This window comes from Podarcis bocagei, assembly GCF_964188305.1.
Source record: "Podarcis bocagei genome assembly, chromosome: 18".
NCBI classification, from domain to species: Eukaryota; Metazoa; Chordata; class Lepidosauria; order Squamata; family Lacertidae; genus Podarcis; species Podarcis bocagei.
This window is the reverse complement of record NC_138144.1, coordinates 4,205,463-4,223,665: the sequence shown is the minus strand read 5'-3', so window position 1 is coordinate 4,223,665 and position 18,203 is coordinate 4,205,463. Positions and strand designations below refer to the sequence as shown.

The 18,203-nt window shown below is 47.3% G+C and overlaps 1 protein-coding gene across 1 annotated transcript; it reads right to left on the bottom strand.

Annotated features, from left to right (window-relative positions):
• Positions 1-7,874: 7,874 nt before the first annotated feature.
• LOC308577662 (mast cell protease 1A-like) lies at positions 7,875-17,998 on the bottom strand. The gene is made up of 5 exons (XM_081178048.1): positions 17,837-17,998; positions 13,354-13,501; positions 12,405-12,540; positions 9,987-10,238; positions 7,875-8,557 (listed from the first exon to the last, which is right to left on the bottom strand). The coding sequence occupies exons 1-5, from the start codon at positions 17,895-17,897 to the stop codon at positions 8,423-8,425; spliced, it is 732 nt and encodes a 243-aa protein (XP_081034174.1). The 5' UTR covers positions 17,898-17,998; the 3' UTR covers positions 7,875-8,422.
• Positions 17,999-18,203: the final 205 nt, after the last annotated feature.

The window sequence follows — 18,203 nt, the reverse complement described above, 5'->3', positions numbered from 1 at the left end:
TAGTGATGTATGGAAGTGAGAGCTGGACCATCAAGAAGGCTGATCGCCGGAGAATGGTTGCTTTTGAATTCTGGTGCTGGTGGAGACTCTTGAGAGTCCCATGGACTGCAAGAAGATGAAACCTCTCCATTCGGAAGGAAATCAGCCCTGAGTGCTCACTGGAAGGACAGATCCTGAAGCTGAGGCTCCAAGACTTTGGCCACCTCATGAGAAGAGAAGACTCCCTGGAAAAGACCCTGATGTTGGGAAAGATGGAGGGCACAAGGAGAAGGGGACGACGGAGGACGAGATGGTGGGACAGTGTTCTCGAAGCTACCAGCATGAGTTTGACCAAACTGCGGGAGGCAGTGGAAGACAGGGGTGCCTGGCGTGCTCTGGTCCAGGGGGTCATGAAGAGGCAGACACGACTAAATGACTAAACGACTGATGATCCGGATTTCATACTTTTAAAAGACTTTAAAAGGCTCGTTAAAATAGCGGTTATGCATTTTATGCTGTGCAGAAAACAGGATGATGATGATGTTTTAATAAAATAGTTGTGAGAAGTTCTATATTGAGGCAGATGTTTATTTTGAGAACTGACATTTATGTACGACGACGGATTTATATGTATTTATTTTCTACCCCTCCACAGAAGAGGCAGTGCCTTATCGTAGCTTTTCAGCTGAAGCAAATTCATCAAAGATGGTGGTTGACTGTTCTCTTTTCAAGTCTGAGAAACGGCTTTTGAAATGTTGTTATCAGTGTTGAAAATATTTTAACAGGAACACTTCACTAAAAACTTCCAACATTGTTGCATATTGTGCCTGAAAATTATGTTTTATTTGGCTCCAACTGGAGTGCGGAAAGGTGCTGGGGGGAAAACACTGCAAAGGATATCATAGGAATTAGTAATTTTTATGCCCATCTTGACTAAATAAGATCCCTGTATTTTGCTACCAAAAGAATGAGCCTTTTTCTCATGCAGTCTAAAAAGCATCCAATCTCCCCCAGAATAAAAGGCCAATCTACATTGTTGCTGAAATAAAATATTCCACCCCGAATATCCACATTTTTCACCTTTATTGTTTTTAATACTTGATTGGGAGCCGCCCAGAGTGGCTGGGGAAACTCAGCCAGATGGGCGGGGTATAAATATATTATTATTATTATTATTATTATTAATTGCATATTGGGAGATCTGGGCCAAAACAAACAAGATGAATTTCAATAGCCACAAATGTTAAGTTCCACATTTTACCTCACCATTTTTATGGAGGGGGGGTTATTAAAAGAGGAGAAACGACAAACAAAAGTATTAAAAGGCTATCTCAGAATGAGCAGAATGCCTTTCCCATTTGAAAGACTTTTTTTAAAAAAAGGTTTTAATAAATTTCACCTCGCGATTTTAAGGAGGGGAGTTATTGAAAGAGGGAAAATGACAAACAAAATTACTAAAAGGCGACACATCCTATCTTAGCATGAGCAGAATGCCTTTCTCATCTGAAAGGGACTTTTTTTTTATTAAAAAAAGAGGATTTCAGACATTTTCCCTCACCATCTTAAGGAGGGGGGTTATTGAAAGAAGGGAAACGAGTCCTGTGTGGTGCAACTCTTTCAAATATACTTAAAAATGAAACTTATGATTATTTTTTGCAGTGATGTCTTTATCTCACTTAAACTGGACATCATTGGTTCACTATTATGATTATTTTTTGCAGTAATGTCTTTATCTCACTTAAACTGGACATCATTGGTTCACTATTATGATTATTTTTTGCAGTAATGTCTTTATCTCACTTAAACTGGACATCATTGGTTCACTATTATGATTATTTTTTGCAGTAATGTCTTTATCTCACTTAAACTGAACTGGACATATGGTTCTCAATTTGAATATTCGATCTCCTTAGTCTACCCACAACTCTGGCATTCTCCTGAGGGGAAAAGCCATATTCCATCAGAATTGTCTCTTTCTCCTCAGCGCACGGAGGCCGGGACTTTGGGAGACCTGTGTTCTGATTGGCTCTCTGCCTCTGGCGCATTCTCCCATTGGCTCTGAGGGGTGCTCCTCTCAGAAAGTTCTCGTCCCCCCTGAGCAACAGCTTATATATTTAGAGTGGACGGTCGGGTTGCAGACATGATCTGTGCGGGATGCACATTTGCAACCCGCATCTGTCCACACGTGGATTGCGATTCGGCGCTTCTGCACATGCGCAAAGTGCAAATTAGCGTTTCTGCGCATGCACGGCCGCCGAAACCCAGAAGTAACCCGTTCCAGTACAGTGGTGCCCCGCAAGACGAATGCCTCGCAAGACGGAAAACTTGCTAGACGAAAGAGTTTTCCGTTTTGGAGGTGCTTCGCAAAACGAATCTCCTATGGGCTTGCTTCGCAAGACGACAATGTCTTGTGAGTTCCTGCTGGGGTTTTTCCCTCCCCCCCTTTTTCTAAGCCGCTAAGCCGCTTATCAGCTGATCCGATCAGCAGATAAGCCGCTAATACCGCTAATCCGTCAATGGGCTTGCTTCGCAAGACGAAAAAACCGCTAGACGAAGAGAATCACAGAACGGATTCTTTTCGTCTTGCGAGGCACCACTGTACTTCTGGGTTTCGGCGGTCCGCAACCCAAAAAAAACGCAACCTGAAGCGTCTGTAACGCGAGGTATGAGTGTGAAAGGATCAAAGATTTTTGGGATATCATTCTAAGATCCCATTCCCTAAAAAACCTGAGGCATTTCTATTAGGACTTATGACAGTTAAAATTAAAAAGACGTTTAGCTGCATCAACTGCAGCAAGGATTCTAATACCAAGAAATTGGAAGAGCGAAAGCATCCGTTCAAAGATTGAGTGGCAAGCCAAATTAATCGAGTACTTACAATTAGCAAGGAGAAGGGGAACAGTGAGAGGAAACTCAACACAAGAAGTTAATGAGGAATGGATAATAATTAAGGAATATCTCAAAGGGTACTGTGGCAATAAAAACTTCCTGGCAGATACATACTGAATGAGCCATGCAATAGAAAATATTTGTTGGAAAATGTCAAATTAAGTCAAAGAAAAACAACTTTATGTAACTGTGTAAATAATAGTTTAATTGTAAATCAGTACAATGGGCTTCGTCGGACGTTTCTTCGCTGATTTGCACATCAGATAGAATTATGTTCTTTTTCTATTCACACGCTCATCTCTTTTTCTTCTCCTTTTTCTTCTGTTCTTTTTTCTATTTATACTCTTTACAATCTCTACAATTCATTGTATGTCAGTATTGTATTTAAGGTTTTTCTTGTTCAATAAAATTTAATTATATATATATGTGTGTGTGTTCAAAATTGTGGGACGTCTTATACACGGATACAATCGCCCCCCATTTTCTACGGTAATTTTGCATGCTAGTTAGTACATGAAGGGGTTACAGCCATAGAGTTGTATTCCTAGACTCAGGCCACACCCCCTCACCTCTGGTAAGGGAGGAAGTGAAGCTTCTCTCCCTTTCTCTCCGCACCATGTAACAGGCCAAGAATTATGTGCTCAGACTGGATGCTTGAAACTATATTCTGTATTTTATACCCAAGAATATTCCATGTGTGTTCTCCTTTGCTGCTGCATGGAATGAGAACATGCTGTGTGCATGTATCCAGGAAGAAGTCTCTGAAAAGGAATACTCTACAGTAAAAAAATTCTATTATTGGTTCCATTTGTGTTTATAATTTCAGCAGACTGTTGTAGGAGAAAATTATATTTGAAAACAATCTGTTAAAAAAAATCAGTAAAAATTTGATCAGCAGATCAGAGGAATTCAGATCGAAAAATAATATTTAATAGACTTAGTTTTCTGCACTTATTTTCCTCGTTAGATGATCTCTGCTGTTTTGCTGGGGCCTCAGAAGAATAATGAAGCATTTGGGAGGCAAAGATGCAGCCCAGGAGACCAGCCCTGGAGGCCAAGATGAAGAAGATCTCCACAGCCACCATGAACTTCTCCTTCGTACTCAGGTAAGTTGGGACAAAGGAGACCCAGACACTGCAAAAGACCAACATGCTGAAGGTGATAAACTTGGCCTCATTAAAGCTGTCAGGCAATTTCCTAGCTAGGAAAGCCACTGTGAAGCTGATGAGAGCCAGGAGACCAATGTAACCCAAAACAGTGTTAAACATGGTCGCTGAACTTTCATTACATTCCACTACAATCTCTCCTAGACAGCAAAACGACAAACCTAGACAGCATCTTAAAAAGTAGAGATATCACTTTGCCAACAAAAGTCCGTATAGTAAAAGCTATGGTTTCCCCAGTACTGATGTATGGAAGTGAGAGCTGGACCATAAAGAAGGCCGAAGAATGGATGCTTTTGAATTCTGGTGCTGGAGGAGACTCTTCAGAGTCCCATGGACTGCAAGAAGAACAAACCTCTCCATTCTGAAGGAAATCAGCCCTGAGTGCTCACTGGAAGGACAGATCCTGAAGCTGAGGCTCCAATATTTTGGAGACAGCTTACCTGAGCACCAAGGGGAAGCTCATGGTGGCTGTGGAGATCTTCTCCATCTTGGCCTCCGGGGCTGGTCTCCTCGGCTGCATCTTTCTCCCCAAATGTTACATTATTATCTTGAGGCCCCATCTCAACAGCAGAGACAATCTAATTAGGAAAAGTCATAGAATCATAGAATCATAGGATCATAGAGTTGGAAGAGACCACAAGGGCCATCGAGTCCAACCCCCTGCCAAGCAGGAAACACCATCAGAGCACTCCTGGCATATGGTTGTCAAGCCTCTGCTTAAAGACCTCCAAAGTAGGAGACTCCACCACACTCCTTGGCAGCAAATTCCACTGTCGAACAGCTCTTACTGTCAGGAAGTTCTTCCTAATGTTTAGGTGGAATCTTCTTTCTTGTAGTTTGGATCCATTGCTCCGTGTCCGCTTCTCTGGAGCAGCAGAAAACAACCTTTCTCCCTCCTCTATGTGACATCCTTTTATATGTTTGAACATGGCTATCATATCACCCCTTAACCTCCTCTTCTCCAGGCTAAACATGCCCAGCTCCCTTAGCCGTTCCTCATAAGTCATCGTCTGTCCAGTTGATATTAGAGCACAATATACAGGGGGTACAAGTTTTAGAGCCCATGCATGTTGGGGCCAAAACACTCTGAGCTTTCATTCCAGAGTATGTGCTATGCAACGTATATCTGTATCTTGCTTCTCCAGCAAGTTCGATTTCGTGTACGCTTTCCTCCCTTTCCTCCTTTTACGATATACGATATCTTTATTGTCATTGACCCATGCAGAACAATGAAATTGAAAAACTACATAAAACATTCAACCCCCCCTAAAAACTCTGAAACCCCATTTTAAAATACACTATACTATAGAGACCCCTTATGCTGTGTTTAGAACCAGAATTGCATTTGCATAGAAACTGTTTCTCAGGCGGCTAGTCCTGGACTTTATAACCCTATACCTTCTTCCAGAAGGCAGAAGCTGGAATATTTGCCATAGTCCTGTCAGGTAAAGGTAAAGGGACCCCTGACCATTAGGTCCACTTGTGACTGACTCTGGGGTTGCGGTGCTCATCTCGCTTTATTGGCCGAGGGAGCCGGCGTACAGCTTCCGGGTCATGTGGCCAGCAGGACTAAGCTGCTTCTGGCGAACCAGAGCAGCGCACGGAAACACTGTTTACCTTCCCGCCGGAGCGGTACCTATTGATCTACTTGCACTTTGATGTGCTTTTGAACTGCTAGGTTGGCAGGAGCTGGGACCGAGCAAGGGGAGCTCACCCCGTCGCGGGGATTCGAACCGCCGACCTCCTGATCGGCAAGTCCTAGGCTCTGTGGTTTAACCCACAGCGCCACCCGTGTCCTGTCAGGTAGGCTTGGCTAAATTAATACAGATGGTAGGTGAATTGAGGTTGAATCCTGACAAGACAGAGATACTGTTTTGGGGGACAAGGGTAGATGTGGGGGACTCCCTGGTCCTGAATGGAGTCACTGTGCCCCTGAAGGACCAGGTGTGCAGCATGGGAGTCATTTTGGACTCACAGCTGTCCATGGAAGCGCAGCTTAATTCTATGTCCAGGGTGGCTGCATCTGGTACGCCGGCTGAGACCCTCCCTGCCCACAGACTGTCTGGCCAGAGTGGTGCATGCTCTGGTTATCTCCCGCTTGGACTCCTGCCATGCGCTCTACGTGGGGCTACTTTTGAAGGTGACTTGAAAACTACAATTGATCCAGAATGCGGCTACCAGACTGGTGATTGGGAGCGGCCACTGAGACCATATAACACCGGTCCTGAAAGGCCCACACTGGCTCCCAGTATGTTTCCAAGCACAATTCAAAGTGCTGATGCTGACCTTTAAAGCCCTAAACGGCTTCAACCCTGTATACCTGAAAGAGCATCTCCATCCACATTGCTCAACCCGGATACTGGGGTCCAGCTTTGAGGGCCTTCTAGTGGTTCCCTCTCTGCAAGAAGTGAGGTTACAGGGAACCAGGCAGAGGGCCTTCTCGGTGGTGGCGCCCACCCTGTGGAACGCCCTCCCACCAGATGTCAAGGAAGTAAACAACTACATGACTTTTAGAAGACATATAGAAGTCAGAAGCTTTTAATACGTGCTATTTTACTGTGGATTTATAATTTGCTCTAAGCGACCCAGGGTGGCAGCTTATATTGGTAATAGTAGCAGGTGTCGTCAATAAATTGTGTTTGTGGTTTTTTTTTGGGGGGGGAGTGTTGCAGGGGTAGGGTGAGGGGGGGCTGCTGGGGCATTGACCCCGGGCACATTTTTTGGTGCAAGTTTGCAAAACAAGGAAGAAGAGATGGGGTGGGGGGGTTGCAAATAAGGTGGAGGAATGCAGTCCTCTTCGGCACCCCCCTTGTCACTTTCCCTCCCAGGATTATGAGCAACCAGTTCTTTGTCCGACTGATATCTGGTGCCCTTATAAATGTGATGTGGAAGAACAGGATTACTTGCTTGTTTTTGTTCCTATTATTATTATGCATTTTGTGTTTTTTTTATATTGTAATTTTATGTCGTCAACCGCCCCTGAGGTCTACAGGTATTCATGAAATGCAAACTTAATTAATAATACAAATTATACTAACAACCATTAATGAGTGCTGTTTGGGTTCCGTCAATCAACCAGTTACAGTGGTGCCCCGCAAGACGAATGCCTCGCAAGACGGAAAACTCGCTAGACAAAAGAGTATTCCGTTTTGGAGGTGCTTCGCAAAACGAATCTCCTATGGGCTTGCTTCGCAAGACGACAATGTCTTGCGAGTTCCTGCTGGTTTCCCCCCCCTTTTTCTAAGCCCCTAAGCCGCTTATCAGCTGATCCGATCAGCAGATAAGCTGCTAAAAGCCGCTAATAGTGCTAATCCGCTAATCCGTCAATGGGCTTGCTTCGCAAGACGAAAAAACCGCTAGACGAAGAGAATCACAGAACGGATTCTTTTCGTCTTGTGAGGCACCACTGTACAAATCCACCTAACAGTTACCTCGTCCAGCACACATTTTACCAGCTTCACTCTCCTTCCAATTCTTTGCTTCGCCAGCAGTCTCTAATTGTTGTGCCAGCCTCTTGCCGTCACCCAGGAAGGAAAGAGCCTCAAAATCACGAAAAGGAAAGACCCGATAAGTGGAACGGGCTCAACAATTCGTGGCGAATGAACAAAGCAAGACGACAGAAGCTGGCTGATGATTTGTCGCGGGTGCTTTAGTTGAGATTCCTGAATTGCGGGGGTTGGACTAGAGGGTCCCTTCTAACTCTATGAATTCACCCCAGCATTTCATTTTATTATTGCAATGCAACACACACACCTGAACAACGGCACTTGTGATATTCAACCCCACACCCCCGGGCGTTTTCACGACATTTTCGGAGAACCAAGGAAAAAAAGTACAAGATTAATGCTCAGCCATTTTGCTTTACTGGATAATATACGTTTGAGAGAATGCAACAGAAGAAGGAGCTGATTCCAGTTTTCACCCTCCCTCCCAACTTCTTTTCCTCTCCCCGTTTGGCCGTCCTGCCCCCTTAGGCATATAACCAACCACAGCGGACTTGGGGCAGATCCACTGAAATCATACAATACTGTGCATAGAGATCTCAAGCATTATACTGCTTTAGACAGCCATGGTGGCTTCCTCCCATAAGAATCTTGGGAGTTGTAGCTTGCTAAGGGTGCTGAGAGTTGTTACGATGCCCATATTCCACCCCCCATAGAACTATGCTTCCCAGAATTCCTGGAGAGATGGGTCGACTGTTCAACTTCTCTGGGAATTGCCGCAAATCACACAAATGCACTTGCGAATTGAAGACCCCATGGACCCACTTGCTTCAATAGGTTGCGGGTGGGTGGGATTGCAGAACGAAAGGCAAAAGGTTATTAAGCATGCAGAAGGTTATTTTTTTTTATAGAGCGAAGGGTGCTGCTGCCTGTTGCTTCTTCTCTTCAGGATTCCATGGTTTTCTTGATCCAGGGCAGGAAATTGGCGATGCGAGAGTAAACTCCAGGAGGGTATGAGTTACCAAACGAGACGATTCCTTGTGCCACGCCTTTGCACACCATGGGGCCTCCGGAATCACCCTGGGGGGAGAAAAGCAAACATCCTCACCGCTACAAGCTCCTCAAACCAAGCCAGCGGTTTAGTTAAGAGCGGTGGACTCGTAATCTGGTGAACCGGGTTCGCTTCCCCGCTCCTCCACATGCAGCTGCTGGGTGACCTTGGGCCAGTCACACTTCTCTGAAGTCTCTCAGCCCCACTCACCTCACAGAGTGTTTGTTGTGGGGGAGGAAGGGAAAGGAGAATGTTAGCTGCTTTGAGACTCCTTCAGGTAGTGATAAAGCAGGATATCAAATCCAAACTCCTCCTCCTCCTCTTCTTCTTCTCAAACGGCACCATTCAATTGCAAAGATCTGGGCCTCTGGCTCCAGTTAGAACCAGTGCATCTGAGGGTTGGAAGGAAGTTCTACAGTCCAGCTCAGTGTGGCCCCTCCAAGTGTCCCTATTTTCCAGGGACGTCCCTGATTTAGAGATGCCGTCCCAGTTTCTGATATGATCCCTGAATGCCCCACTTTTCCTTAGGACGCACCTGAAGGAGCGTCTCCACCCCCATCGTTCAGCCCAGACACTGAGGTCCAGCTCCAAGGGCCTTCTGGCAGTTCCCTCCCTGCGAGAAGCGAGGTTGCAGGGAACCAGGCAGAGGGCCTTCTCGGTGGTGGCACCCGCCCTGTGGAACGCCCTCCCATCAGATGACAGGGAGATAAACAACTGTCTGACTTTAATAAGACATCTGAAGGCAGCCCTGTTCAGGGAAGTTTTTTTGATGTGTGATCTTTTATCGTGGTTTTAATATTCTGTTGAGAGCCACTCAGATTGAATGGGGAAACCCAGCCAGATGAATGGGGTATAAATAAATTATTATTATTATTTACATTGGAAAAATATTGGAGGGTATGGAGTTGTTATTGAACCCCCAAGCCACCTGAAGGCAATCCTGTATAGGGCAAGGGTTTTTTAAAACCCAGTATACCTTCAGGAGTGTCTCCACTCCCATTGTCCAGCCTGGACACTGAGGTCCATCTCCAAGGGCCTTCTGGCAGTTCCTTCCCTGCAAGAAGTGAGGTTACAGGGAACCAGGCAGAGGGCCTTCTCGGTGGTGGCACCCACTCCGTGGAATGCCCTCCCATCAGATGTCAAGGAGATAAACAACTGTCTGACTTTAAGAAGACATCTGAAGGCAGCCCCGTTTAGGGACGTTTTTGATGTGCGATCTTTTATCGTGTTTTTAATATTCTGTTGGGAGCCGCCCACAGCGGCTGGGGAAACCCAGGCAGATGGGTGAACTATAAATATTACGGTAAGTTGTTGCTGTTGCTGTTACTATTATGTTACTGGTCTGACTCCCAAGGGTGGTTCAAAACTTTCCCATGGTTCCTGAGCATTGGCTGATGGGAGTTGGAGTCCAGCTGGGGGGGGGGCCACAGATTCCTCCATCCCTGACCTCCCCCTCACCTGGCTTGTATCCCGAAGATCATTGTGGCTGCCGGCACAGATCATCGCATCGTTGAGCTGCGGGTAGATCTTCATGCACTTCCTTCGGCTGTAGATGGTGACATTGGTCTCAAACAGCCTCTCTGTGTCCTGGTAGTCATCAATCAGGCCCCAACCTGCCAGGCTGCAGGGTGTCCCCTCAGGGAGGTCGCTGCTAGATTTGGGCAGGGGAATCATCTGGACGTATTTGTTCAGAGTAGCCTTGTGGACCAGCTGCAGGAAGGAATCGAGAGATGCAGGAGGGTTATCCAAACCTCCCTTTGCAATCTGAAGTCTACTCTGGAATTAGGTTACAGGTAGGTAGCCGTGTTGGTCTGCCATAGTCAAAATAAAAAAATTCCTTCCAGTAGCACCTTAAAGACCAACTAAGTTAGTTCTTGGTATGAGCTTTTGTGTGCATCTGAAGAAGTGTGCATGCACACGAAAGCTCATACCAAAAACTAACTTAGTTGGTCTTTAAGGTGCTACTGGAAGGAATTTTTTTATCTGGAATTAGGGTTGCACCTGTCCTTTATAATAAGGGATTGTCCTTTATCTCAAGGGAAAACGCTTATCCCTTATTTGTCCCTTATTTCTCACTTTCTCCTCCTCCTCCTGGGACACGGGTGGCGCTGTGGGTTAAACCACAGAGCCTAGGACTTGCCGATCAGAAGGTTGGCGGTTCGAATCCCCGCCATGGGGTGAGCTCCCATTGCTCAGTCCCTGCTCCTGCCAACCTAGCAGTTCGAAAGCACCTCAAAGTGCAAGTAGATAATTAGGTACCGCTCCGGCGGGAAGGTAAACGGCATTTCCGTGCGCTGCTCTGGTTCGCCAGAAGTGGCTCAGTCATGCTGGCCACATGACTCGGAAGCTGTACGCCGGCTCCCTCGGCCAGTAAAGCGAGATGAGCGCCGCAACCCCAGAGTCGGTCACGACTGGACCTTATAGTCAGGGGTCCTTTCACCTTTTCCTTTTTACCTGTCCTTTATAATAAGGGATTGTCCTTTATCTCAAGGGAAAACGCTTATCCCTTATTTGTCCCTTATTTCTCACTTTCTCCTCCTCTGCTAAGGCGAGCGCTGAGCTCAGCTCTTCCCTCTCTCCCATCTCTACCAGTGTCCCTCCTGCCCGTGTGATTTCTCTCTCTTTCTTTACCCTACCCTTCCCTTTTACCCTGTTTGAGCACATTACACCAATCCTGGTCTGACTGCACTGGCTACCAATGAGTTTCTGGGCCCAGTTTGAAGTGCTGGTTTTGACCTATAAATGGCTCAGGACTGCAATACCTCAAGGACTGCCTCTTTCCATATGGACCTACCCGGACCCTGAGATCATCCTCTGAGGCCCTTCTTCATGTGTCCCCTCCTGGAGAGATCCAGAGGGTGGCAACACGAGAGCGGGGCCTTTTCTGTGGTGGCTCCCCGTCTGTAGAATGCTCTCCCCAGGGAAGTTTGCCTGGTGCCTTCATTACACACCTTTAGGCGCCAGGCAAAAACGTTCCTTTGGTTGTTCCGATTTACATCTTATCCCCTTTTAAAATGTGTGTTTTTTTTGGGGGGGGCTATTAGGTTGTTGTTTTTATTTTTATTAGGTATTTTGTGGTTTTATATCTTGATTTTATTCTGTGAACTGCCCAGAGACCTCTGGGTATAGGGCGGTATATAAATTCAATAATCAGAATAAATAAGTCCAGTGGGTGACTCAGCTGTGGCACGACAGATGGGCGCAGAGAACGGCGAGCTGGATTCTTCCAGGTCAATTTCCCCTTTGTTTCCCTCTTAAAATAAGATAACACACAAGCTGAAAACTCATCCCCACCAATCCCCGGGCTCCACTGCACCCTATTGCCGAAGCCACACACCGTCACCAGAAGCAGCGAATTGGTGAAAACCAAGTAAAGTTTTTAAGAAGAGAAACCAGGTTTTAATTGACTGATTTGGCAAAACGGAAGCCAAAAAGGAAGTCAGCTTCCGATTTCTGTGGACAGGTTCTGCGAGGGACGTTTTTGTGAATGGGAGATAAAGAGGCATTTACAGGCATGGAGATTTAGCAACAATTTGACTTGGATTTTTGAAACGGTTTCCTTCTTTTGTGTATATGTGTGTGTGTGTGTGTGTGTATGAAACAGTTGTGTCAAGTTTCCTTTTGGGGGGGAAGAGGATAAAATTTGACAGCTGAAGAGAATCTGACAGACTGATAATTTTGGCAGAGTAAGAAGCAAAAAGGGACGCAGGTGGCGCTGTGGGTTAAACCACAGAACCTAGGACTTGCCCCTTCCTCCTTGAGGTCACTGCCTTTTTTTGTTTAATTGTTATTTTATTTATGTATTTCAGATTTATCCACCAAGGCCACTGGCTTTGAGGGTGCTGAGAATGGAAGAGGGAGCCTGGAGCAACTTACCTTGAGCAAAAGGATATCGTTTGAAACCGTTACACGATTATATTCCGGGTGCATGTGGTACGACTCAACGCCGATCACCTGTTGAGTGTTCTCGATGGCGGAGCGGTCGTGTGCCCCCAAAACCACGGTCATCTCGCTGGAAAACAAGGGCACCAGTGTGCATTGATAAGGGTTAGTGAACTGTGAATCAACCCTCAGCTATCGTTCTCTCTTGGTGACAGGCAGGATGGGGGAATCTGTCCATTTCCCCAGTCTTAAATTCACCTCTTCAGATTTCTACACCAGTTTGCCTAATACCTGTATGTTGGTAATGAACTAAGACGGCATCTCTGCTGCTTTGTCCCAGAGGTGTATAACTTTAGGTCACATGGGAAAGGTATTCAGCTGCAAATCTCCATTTGGAGGGAGTTGGTCTTTGTTCTCAAGCACCGTAGAAGAAAGCATGTGTCCTAATGTTTTCTCTCCACGAGAGAACAGCTTTGGCTGGAATGGAGCCTGTGAGAGCTTTGCTTACAGCTCTGGCCGAAGTTATTTAATGTTTCTAAGATGCTGAACCTAGGCCTGGACAAGCATATGATTTCACACGACTATTCGGATGCAATGTTAATTGTTTTGGGTCTGTTTTGCAACGAGTTCTGCTAGCAAAGCTTTGAAACCGCATTTTTGGAGTGGGAAATTTTTGATTCCATAAGCGCCGCCCGCTTTTATTCATCCTATTGCTTCCATATGTGCAATATTGACAACCGCAGTTCTGCTTGCAAAGAGCGGGTGGTTGCAGCAGCGGGGAGAAGGGAGAGAGAGGGAGAGACTTCACCTTGCAAAGCTCATTTGCTTCCGCATTTTTCACTTCCCCAGCTGGCTACAAAGACATTGCCAGCACCTGTACAGAAGACCAGCCTCCGACCATTAGCTTGGACCCTGGCAACCACTAGGGAATAGTGAGACGTACCTCATGCAGTGCGCGGCCGTCATTACCCACTGGGGGTCCACCAGGAACCCGCCACAGCCATAGCCCCCGCCCATTTTGAGGGTTGCCATGTAGGGTCTGGAGTGGGGTACTGCTTCCTGACCTCCGACGATCTGGCTCCGCAAATGTGCTGCAAAAATAAAAATAAAAATCACAAGGTTGAATCCTGACAAGACAGAAGTACTGTTTTTGGGGGACAGGGGGCGGGTGGGTGTGGGGGATTCCCTGGTCCTGAATGGGGTAACTGTGCCCCCAAAGGACCAGGTGCGCAGCCTGGGAGTCATTTTGGACTCACGGCTGTCCATGGAGGCGCAGGTCAGTTCTGTGTCCAGGGCAGCTGTTTACCAGCTCCACCTGGTACGCAGGCTGAGACCCTACGTGCCTGTGGACTGTCTAGTTATCTCCCGCTTGGACAACTGCAATGCGCTCTATGTGGGGCTACCTTTGAAGGTGACCCAGAAACTGCAATTAATCCAGAATGCAGCAGCTAGACTGGTGACTGGGACTGGCCGCCGGGACCACATAACACCGGTCCTGAGAGATCTGCATTGGCTCCCAGTACGTTTCCGAGCACAATTCAAAGTGTTGGTGCTGACCTTGAAAGCCCTAAACGGCCCAGTATACCTGAAGGAGCGTCTCCACCTCCATCGTTCAGCCCGGACACTGGGATCCAGCGTCGAGGGCCTTCTGGCAGTTCCCTCATTGCGAGAAGTGAGGTTACAGGGAACCAGGCAGAGGGCCTTCTCGGTAGTGGCGCCCGCCCTGTGGAACGCCCTCCCTTCAGATGTGAAGGAAATAAGCAGCTATCTTCTCTTTAAAAGACATCTGAAGGCAGCCCTGTTTAGGGAAGTTTTCAATATTTGACACTGTACTGTTTTTAGCACTTGATTGGGAGCCGCCCAGAGTGGCTGGGGAAACTCAGCCAGATGGGCGGGGTATAAATAATAAATTATTATTATTATTATTATTATTATTATTATTATTATTATTATTATTATTATTAGTGGAGGTCAGCGTCTGTCCGTTGCCTCTTGCTAGTTTTAAGGGCACCACCCAGGTCGGCAGGGGGAAGAGATCTGGTATACTGTTCCTTGAAATGGAAGCTCCATTTTTCCCATTATAGACAAGCTGTTGAGTAGAACATGATAATATGAGATGAAACTGCTGGATCAGGCTCCCTGGCCCATCTAGTGCCTTGTTGTTTAGTCGTGTCCGACTCTTCGTGACCCCATGGACCAGAGCACGCCAGGCACTTCTGTCCTCTAGTGCCTAACAGAGTCTAATTCTCTTTTAAAGCCACTCAAGTTGTTGTTGTTGTTGTTGTTGTTGTTGTTGTTGTTGTTGTTGTTGTTGTTGTTGTTGTTCTTCTTATTTATACATACATACCCCACCCATCTGGCTGGGTTTCCCCAGCCACTCTGGGTGGCTTCCAACAAAAGATTAAAAATACAATTAAAACATCAGTCATTAAAAACTTCCCTAAACAGGGCTGCCTTCAGATGTCTTCTAAAAGTCAGTTTATTTCCTTGACATCTGATGGGAGGGCCGAGAAGGCCCTCTGCCTGGTTCCCTGTAACCTCACTTCTCGCAGGGAGGGAACCACCAGAAGGCTCTCGGAGCTGGACCTCAGTGTCCAGGCTGGACGATGGAGGTGGAGACACTCCTTCAGGTATTCTGGACCGAGGCCATTTAGGTCTTGAAAGGTCAGCACCAACACTTTGAACTGTGCTCGGAAACGTCCTGGGAGCCAATGTAGGTCTTTCAGGACCGGTGTTATGTGGTCTCGGCAACCGCTCCCAGTCACCAGTCTAGCTGCCGCATTCTGGATTAGTTGTAGTTTCCGAGTCACCTTCGAAGGGAGCCCCACGTAGAGCGCATTGCAGTAGTCCAAGCGGGAGATAACCAGAGCATGCACCACTCTGGTGAGACAGTCTGCGGGCAGGGAGGGTCTCATCCTGCGTACCAGATGGAGCTGGGAGACATCTGCCCTGGACACAGAATTCTGCTGCATGAAAGACTTCCCTTTACCTATCCTGTATCTTACAACATTCAGCTGCAATGAATGCCCTTCTGCGACTTCTAGCGTTATAAGAGAAGGGGAGAAAACCTCCTATTTCTATGCATCATTTTACAAACTTCCTTCATGCTTCCTCTTTACTCACCTTTTCTCTAAACAACAACAACAAAAGCCCTAAATGCTGCAACCTTTCTTCCTAGGGGAACGTAACCCTAACCCTTTTCTGAACCTTCCCCAATAACAATATCCTTTTCGAGTCGAGGCTACCGGTATTCTAAAAGCAGCTGTGCCACAGAAGGTAAAAGGTAAAGGTACCCCTGCCCGTACGGGCCAGTCGTGTCCGACTCTAGGGTTGTGTGCCCATCTCACTTAAGAGGCCGGGGGCCAGCGCTGTCCGCAGACACTTCTGGGTCACGTGGCCAGTGTGACGAAGCTGCTCTGGCGAACCGGCACCAGCGCAGCACACGGAAACGCCGTTTACCTTCCCGCTATAAAGTGGTACCTATTTATCTATTTGCACTTAAGAGTGCTTTAAAACTGCTAGGTGGGCAGGAGCTGGGACCGAAAGACAGGAGCTCACCCCGCCGCAGGGATTCGAACCGCCGACCATACGATCGGCAAGCCCTAGGCGCTGAGGTTTTACCCACAGCGCCACCCGCGTCCCTGTGCCACAGAAAGTTCTCCCGAAATTTCTCTCTCCTCTAAGCTTGCAGCTGCCTGCTTGGGACTGAGGTGGGCAGGCTTAGAAGGGGAGACGAGCAAGGTTGCCCTAGGTGAGTCAGATCAGTTTCAAAGGAAAGGTGTCTGGACTTGCCTCGAGGCCACTTGGAGACCGCACCCGATTCACACCACCGTCATGGAGGAGGAGCGTCAATAGATTGCAGAATCATCAAATTGTCGAGTTGGAAGGGACCCTAAGGGTCATTCAGTCCAACCCCCTCTGCAATGCAGGAATCCCAGCTAAAGCATCCAGGACAGATGGCCGTCCAACCCCTGCTTAAAAACCTCCCAGGAAGGAGAGCATCACCTTCCAAGGGAGACCGTTCCACTGCCAAACAACTCTTATACTGGCCTCGGTCCAGTATAGCTGAAGGAGCGTCTCCACCCCCAACGTTCTGCCCGGACACTGAGGTCCAGCTCTGAGGGCCTTCTGGCGGTTCCCTCCCTGCAAGAAGTGAGGTTACAGGGAACCAGACAGAGGGCCTTCCCTGTGGAACGCCCTCCCACCAGATGTCAAAGAGAACAACAACTACCAGACTTTTAGAAGACATCTGAAGGCAGCCCTGTTTAGGGAAGCTTTTAATGTTTAATAGACCACTGTATTTTAATACTTTGTTGGAAGCCGCCCAGGGTGGCTGGGGAGACCCAGGCAGATGGGCAGGGTATGAATAATAAATTATTATTAGTATTATTATTAATCAAAAGTTCTTCCTGTTGCTTAGTTGGAATCTCCTTTCTTATAACTTGAAGCCATTGGCAGGAACCTTTTGCCCAACGTGGGGCTCAAACCCACGACCTTGAGATTAAGAGTCTCATGCTTTGCAAACTGAGCTATCCCAGAGATCAGTTCACCAAGAGTGCTCCACTCCTTGCTGCCTTATGAGGTCCACCCCACAAAGTTGGAGAACGTTTAAAATTTATTTGCCACCCCTTTTAAAGGGCTGACTCCAAGCAATTTCTGCTCAGAGCAGAAATAAATAAAAGGACCTTAGCCACGCTCGTACATTTCGATAGGTCCACTTGTAAACCCTGAGAGGCATTCAGCTAAGTCCTACTCTGGGTAGTCCCATTGCAAATAATCTCAGTTGGGGATCCCCTTCCAGATCTACGATTCTAGTCACGCCTATTCATTTGAATGGGTCTGCTCTAGGACTCAGGTTGGATACAAACATATGTTTATGAACATTCTCTGGCTGTGCAAATTTGGCACTCTCTTCTCTTGCACACAGGGGCGTGGATTAAACCACAGAGCCTAGGACTTGCGGATCGGAAGGTCGGCGGTTCGAATCCCCGCAATGGGGTGAGCTCCCGTTGCTCGGTCCCTGCTCCTGCCAACCTAGCAGTTCGAAAGCACGTCAAAGTGCAAGTAGATCAATAGGTACCGCTCCAGCGGGAAGGTAAACGGCATTTCTGTGCGCTGCTCTGGTTCGCCAGAGGCGGCTTAGTCATGCTGGCCACATGACCTGGAAGCTGTACGCCGGCTCCCTCAGCCAATAAAGTGAGATGAGCGCCGCAACCCCAGAGTCGGCCACGACTGGACCTAATGGTCAGGGGTCCCTTTACCTTTACCTCTCTTGCACACGGCTGGTGCCGTTCTGGCGACATAAAAATGAACGGCACTTGCACCCTGAACATCTCAAAGGGAAGGAATTGAGACTGGCTTAGCCTGAAAGGGAGCAGCAGAAAACAGCTCATCAAAGGCGGTCCTTTGTTTTTTGTTTAACTCACCTGTTTGGGCCCATGACAAGGACAGGAGTAGAAGTAGGAGAGGACGACCGAATCTCAACATCTTGACGTTCTGCTATGTTCAAGCTACGGAACTGCCTGGCACTTAACTGTCCAGCCCCTCAAGCTCACAGCTTTTATTAGCGTTGGACTACACCTCCCCCAGGAAGGAACGGAGACGTGAAAATCTGATAGTGGCGGTTCCAAGCAAGTATAAGCAAGCTAAAACGGCAATCAGATAGCGAGGCGGTTGGAGGATGGTGGCGGCTAACAGATTGAGATTGAATCCTGACAAGACAGAAGTACTGTTTTTGGGGGACAGGGGGCGGGCAGGTGTGGAGGACTCCCTGGTCCTGAATGGGGTAACCAT

Bases quoted from the DNA above. Each gene is read 5' to 3' on its own strand.
- LOC308577662 (XM_081178048.1), bottom strand. From the start codon at position 17,897: ATGTTGAGATTCGGTCGTCCTCTCCTACTTCTACTCCTGTCCTTGTCA. The intron at 13,502-17,836 runs GTGAGTTAAACA...TTATTTTTGCAG, and splicing joins CTTGTCATGGGCCCAAACAG to CACATTTGCGGAGCCAGATC. The intron at 8,558-9,986 runs GTGAGGGGGAGG...TTCTCCCCCCAG, and splicing joins ATCTTCGGGATACAAGCCAG to GGTGATTCCGGAGGCCCCAT.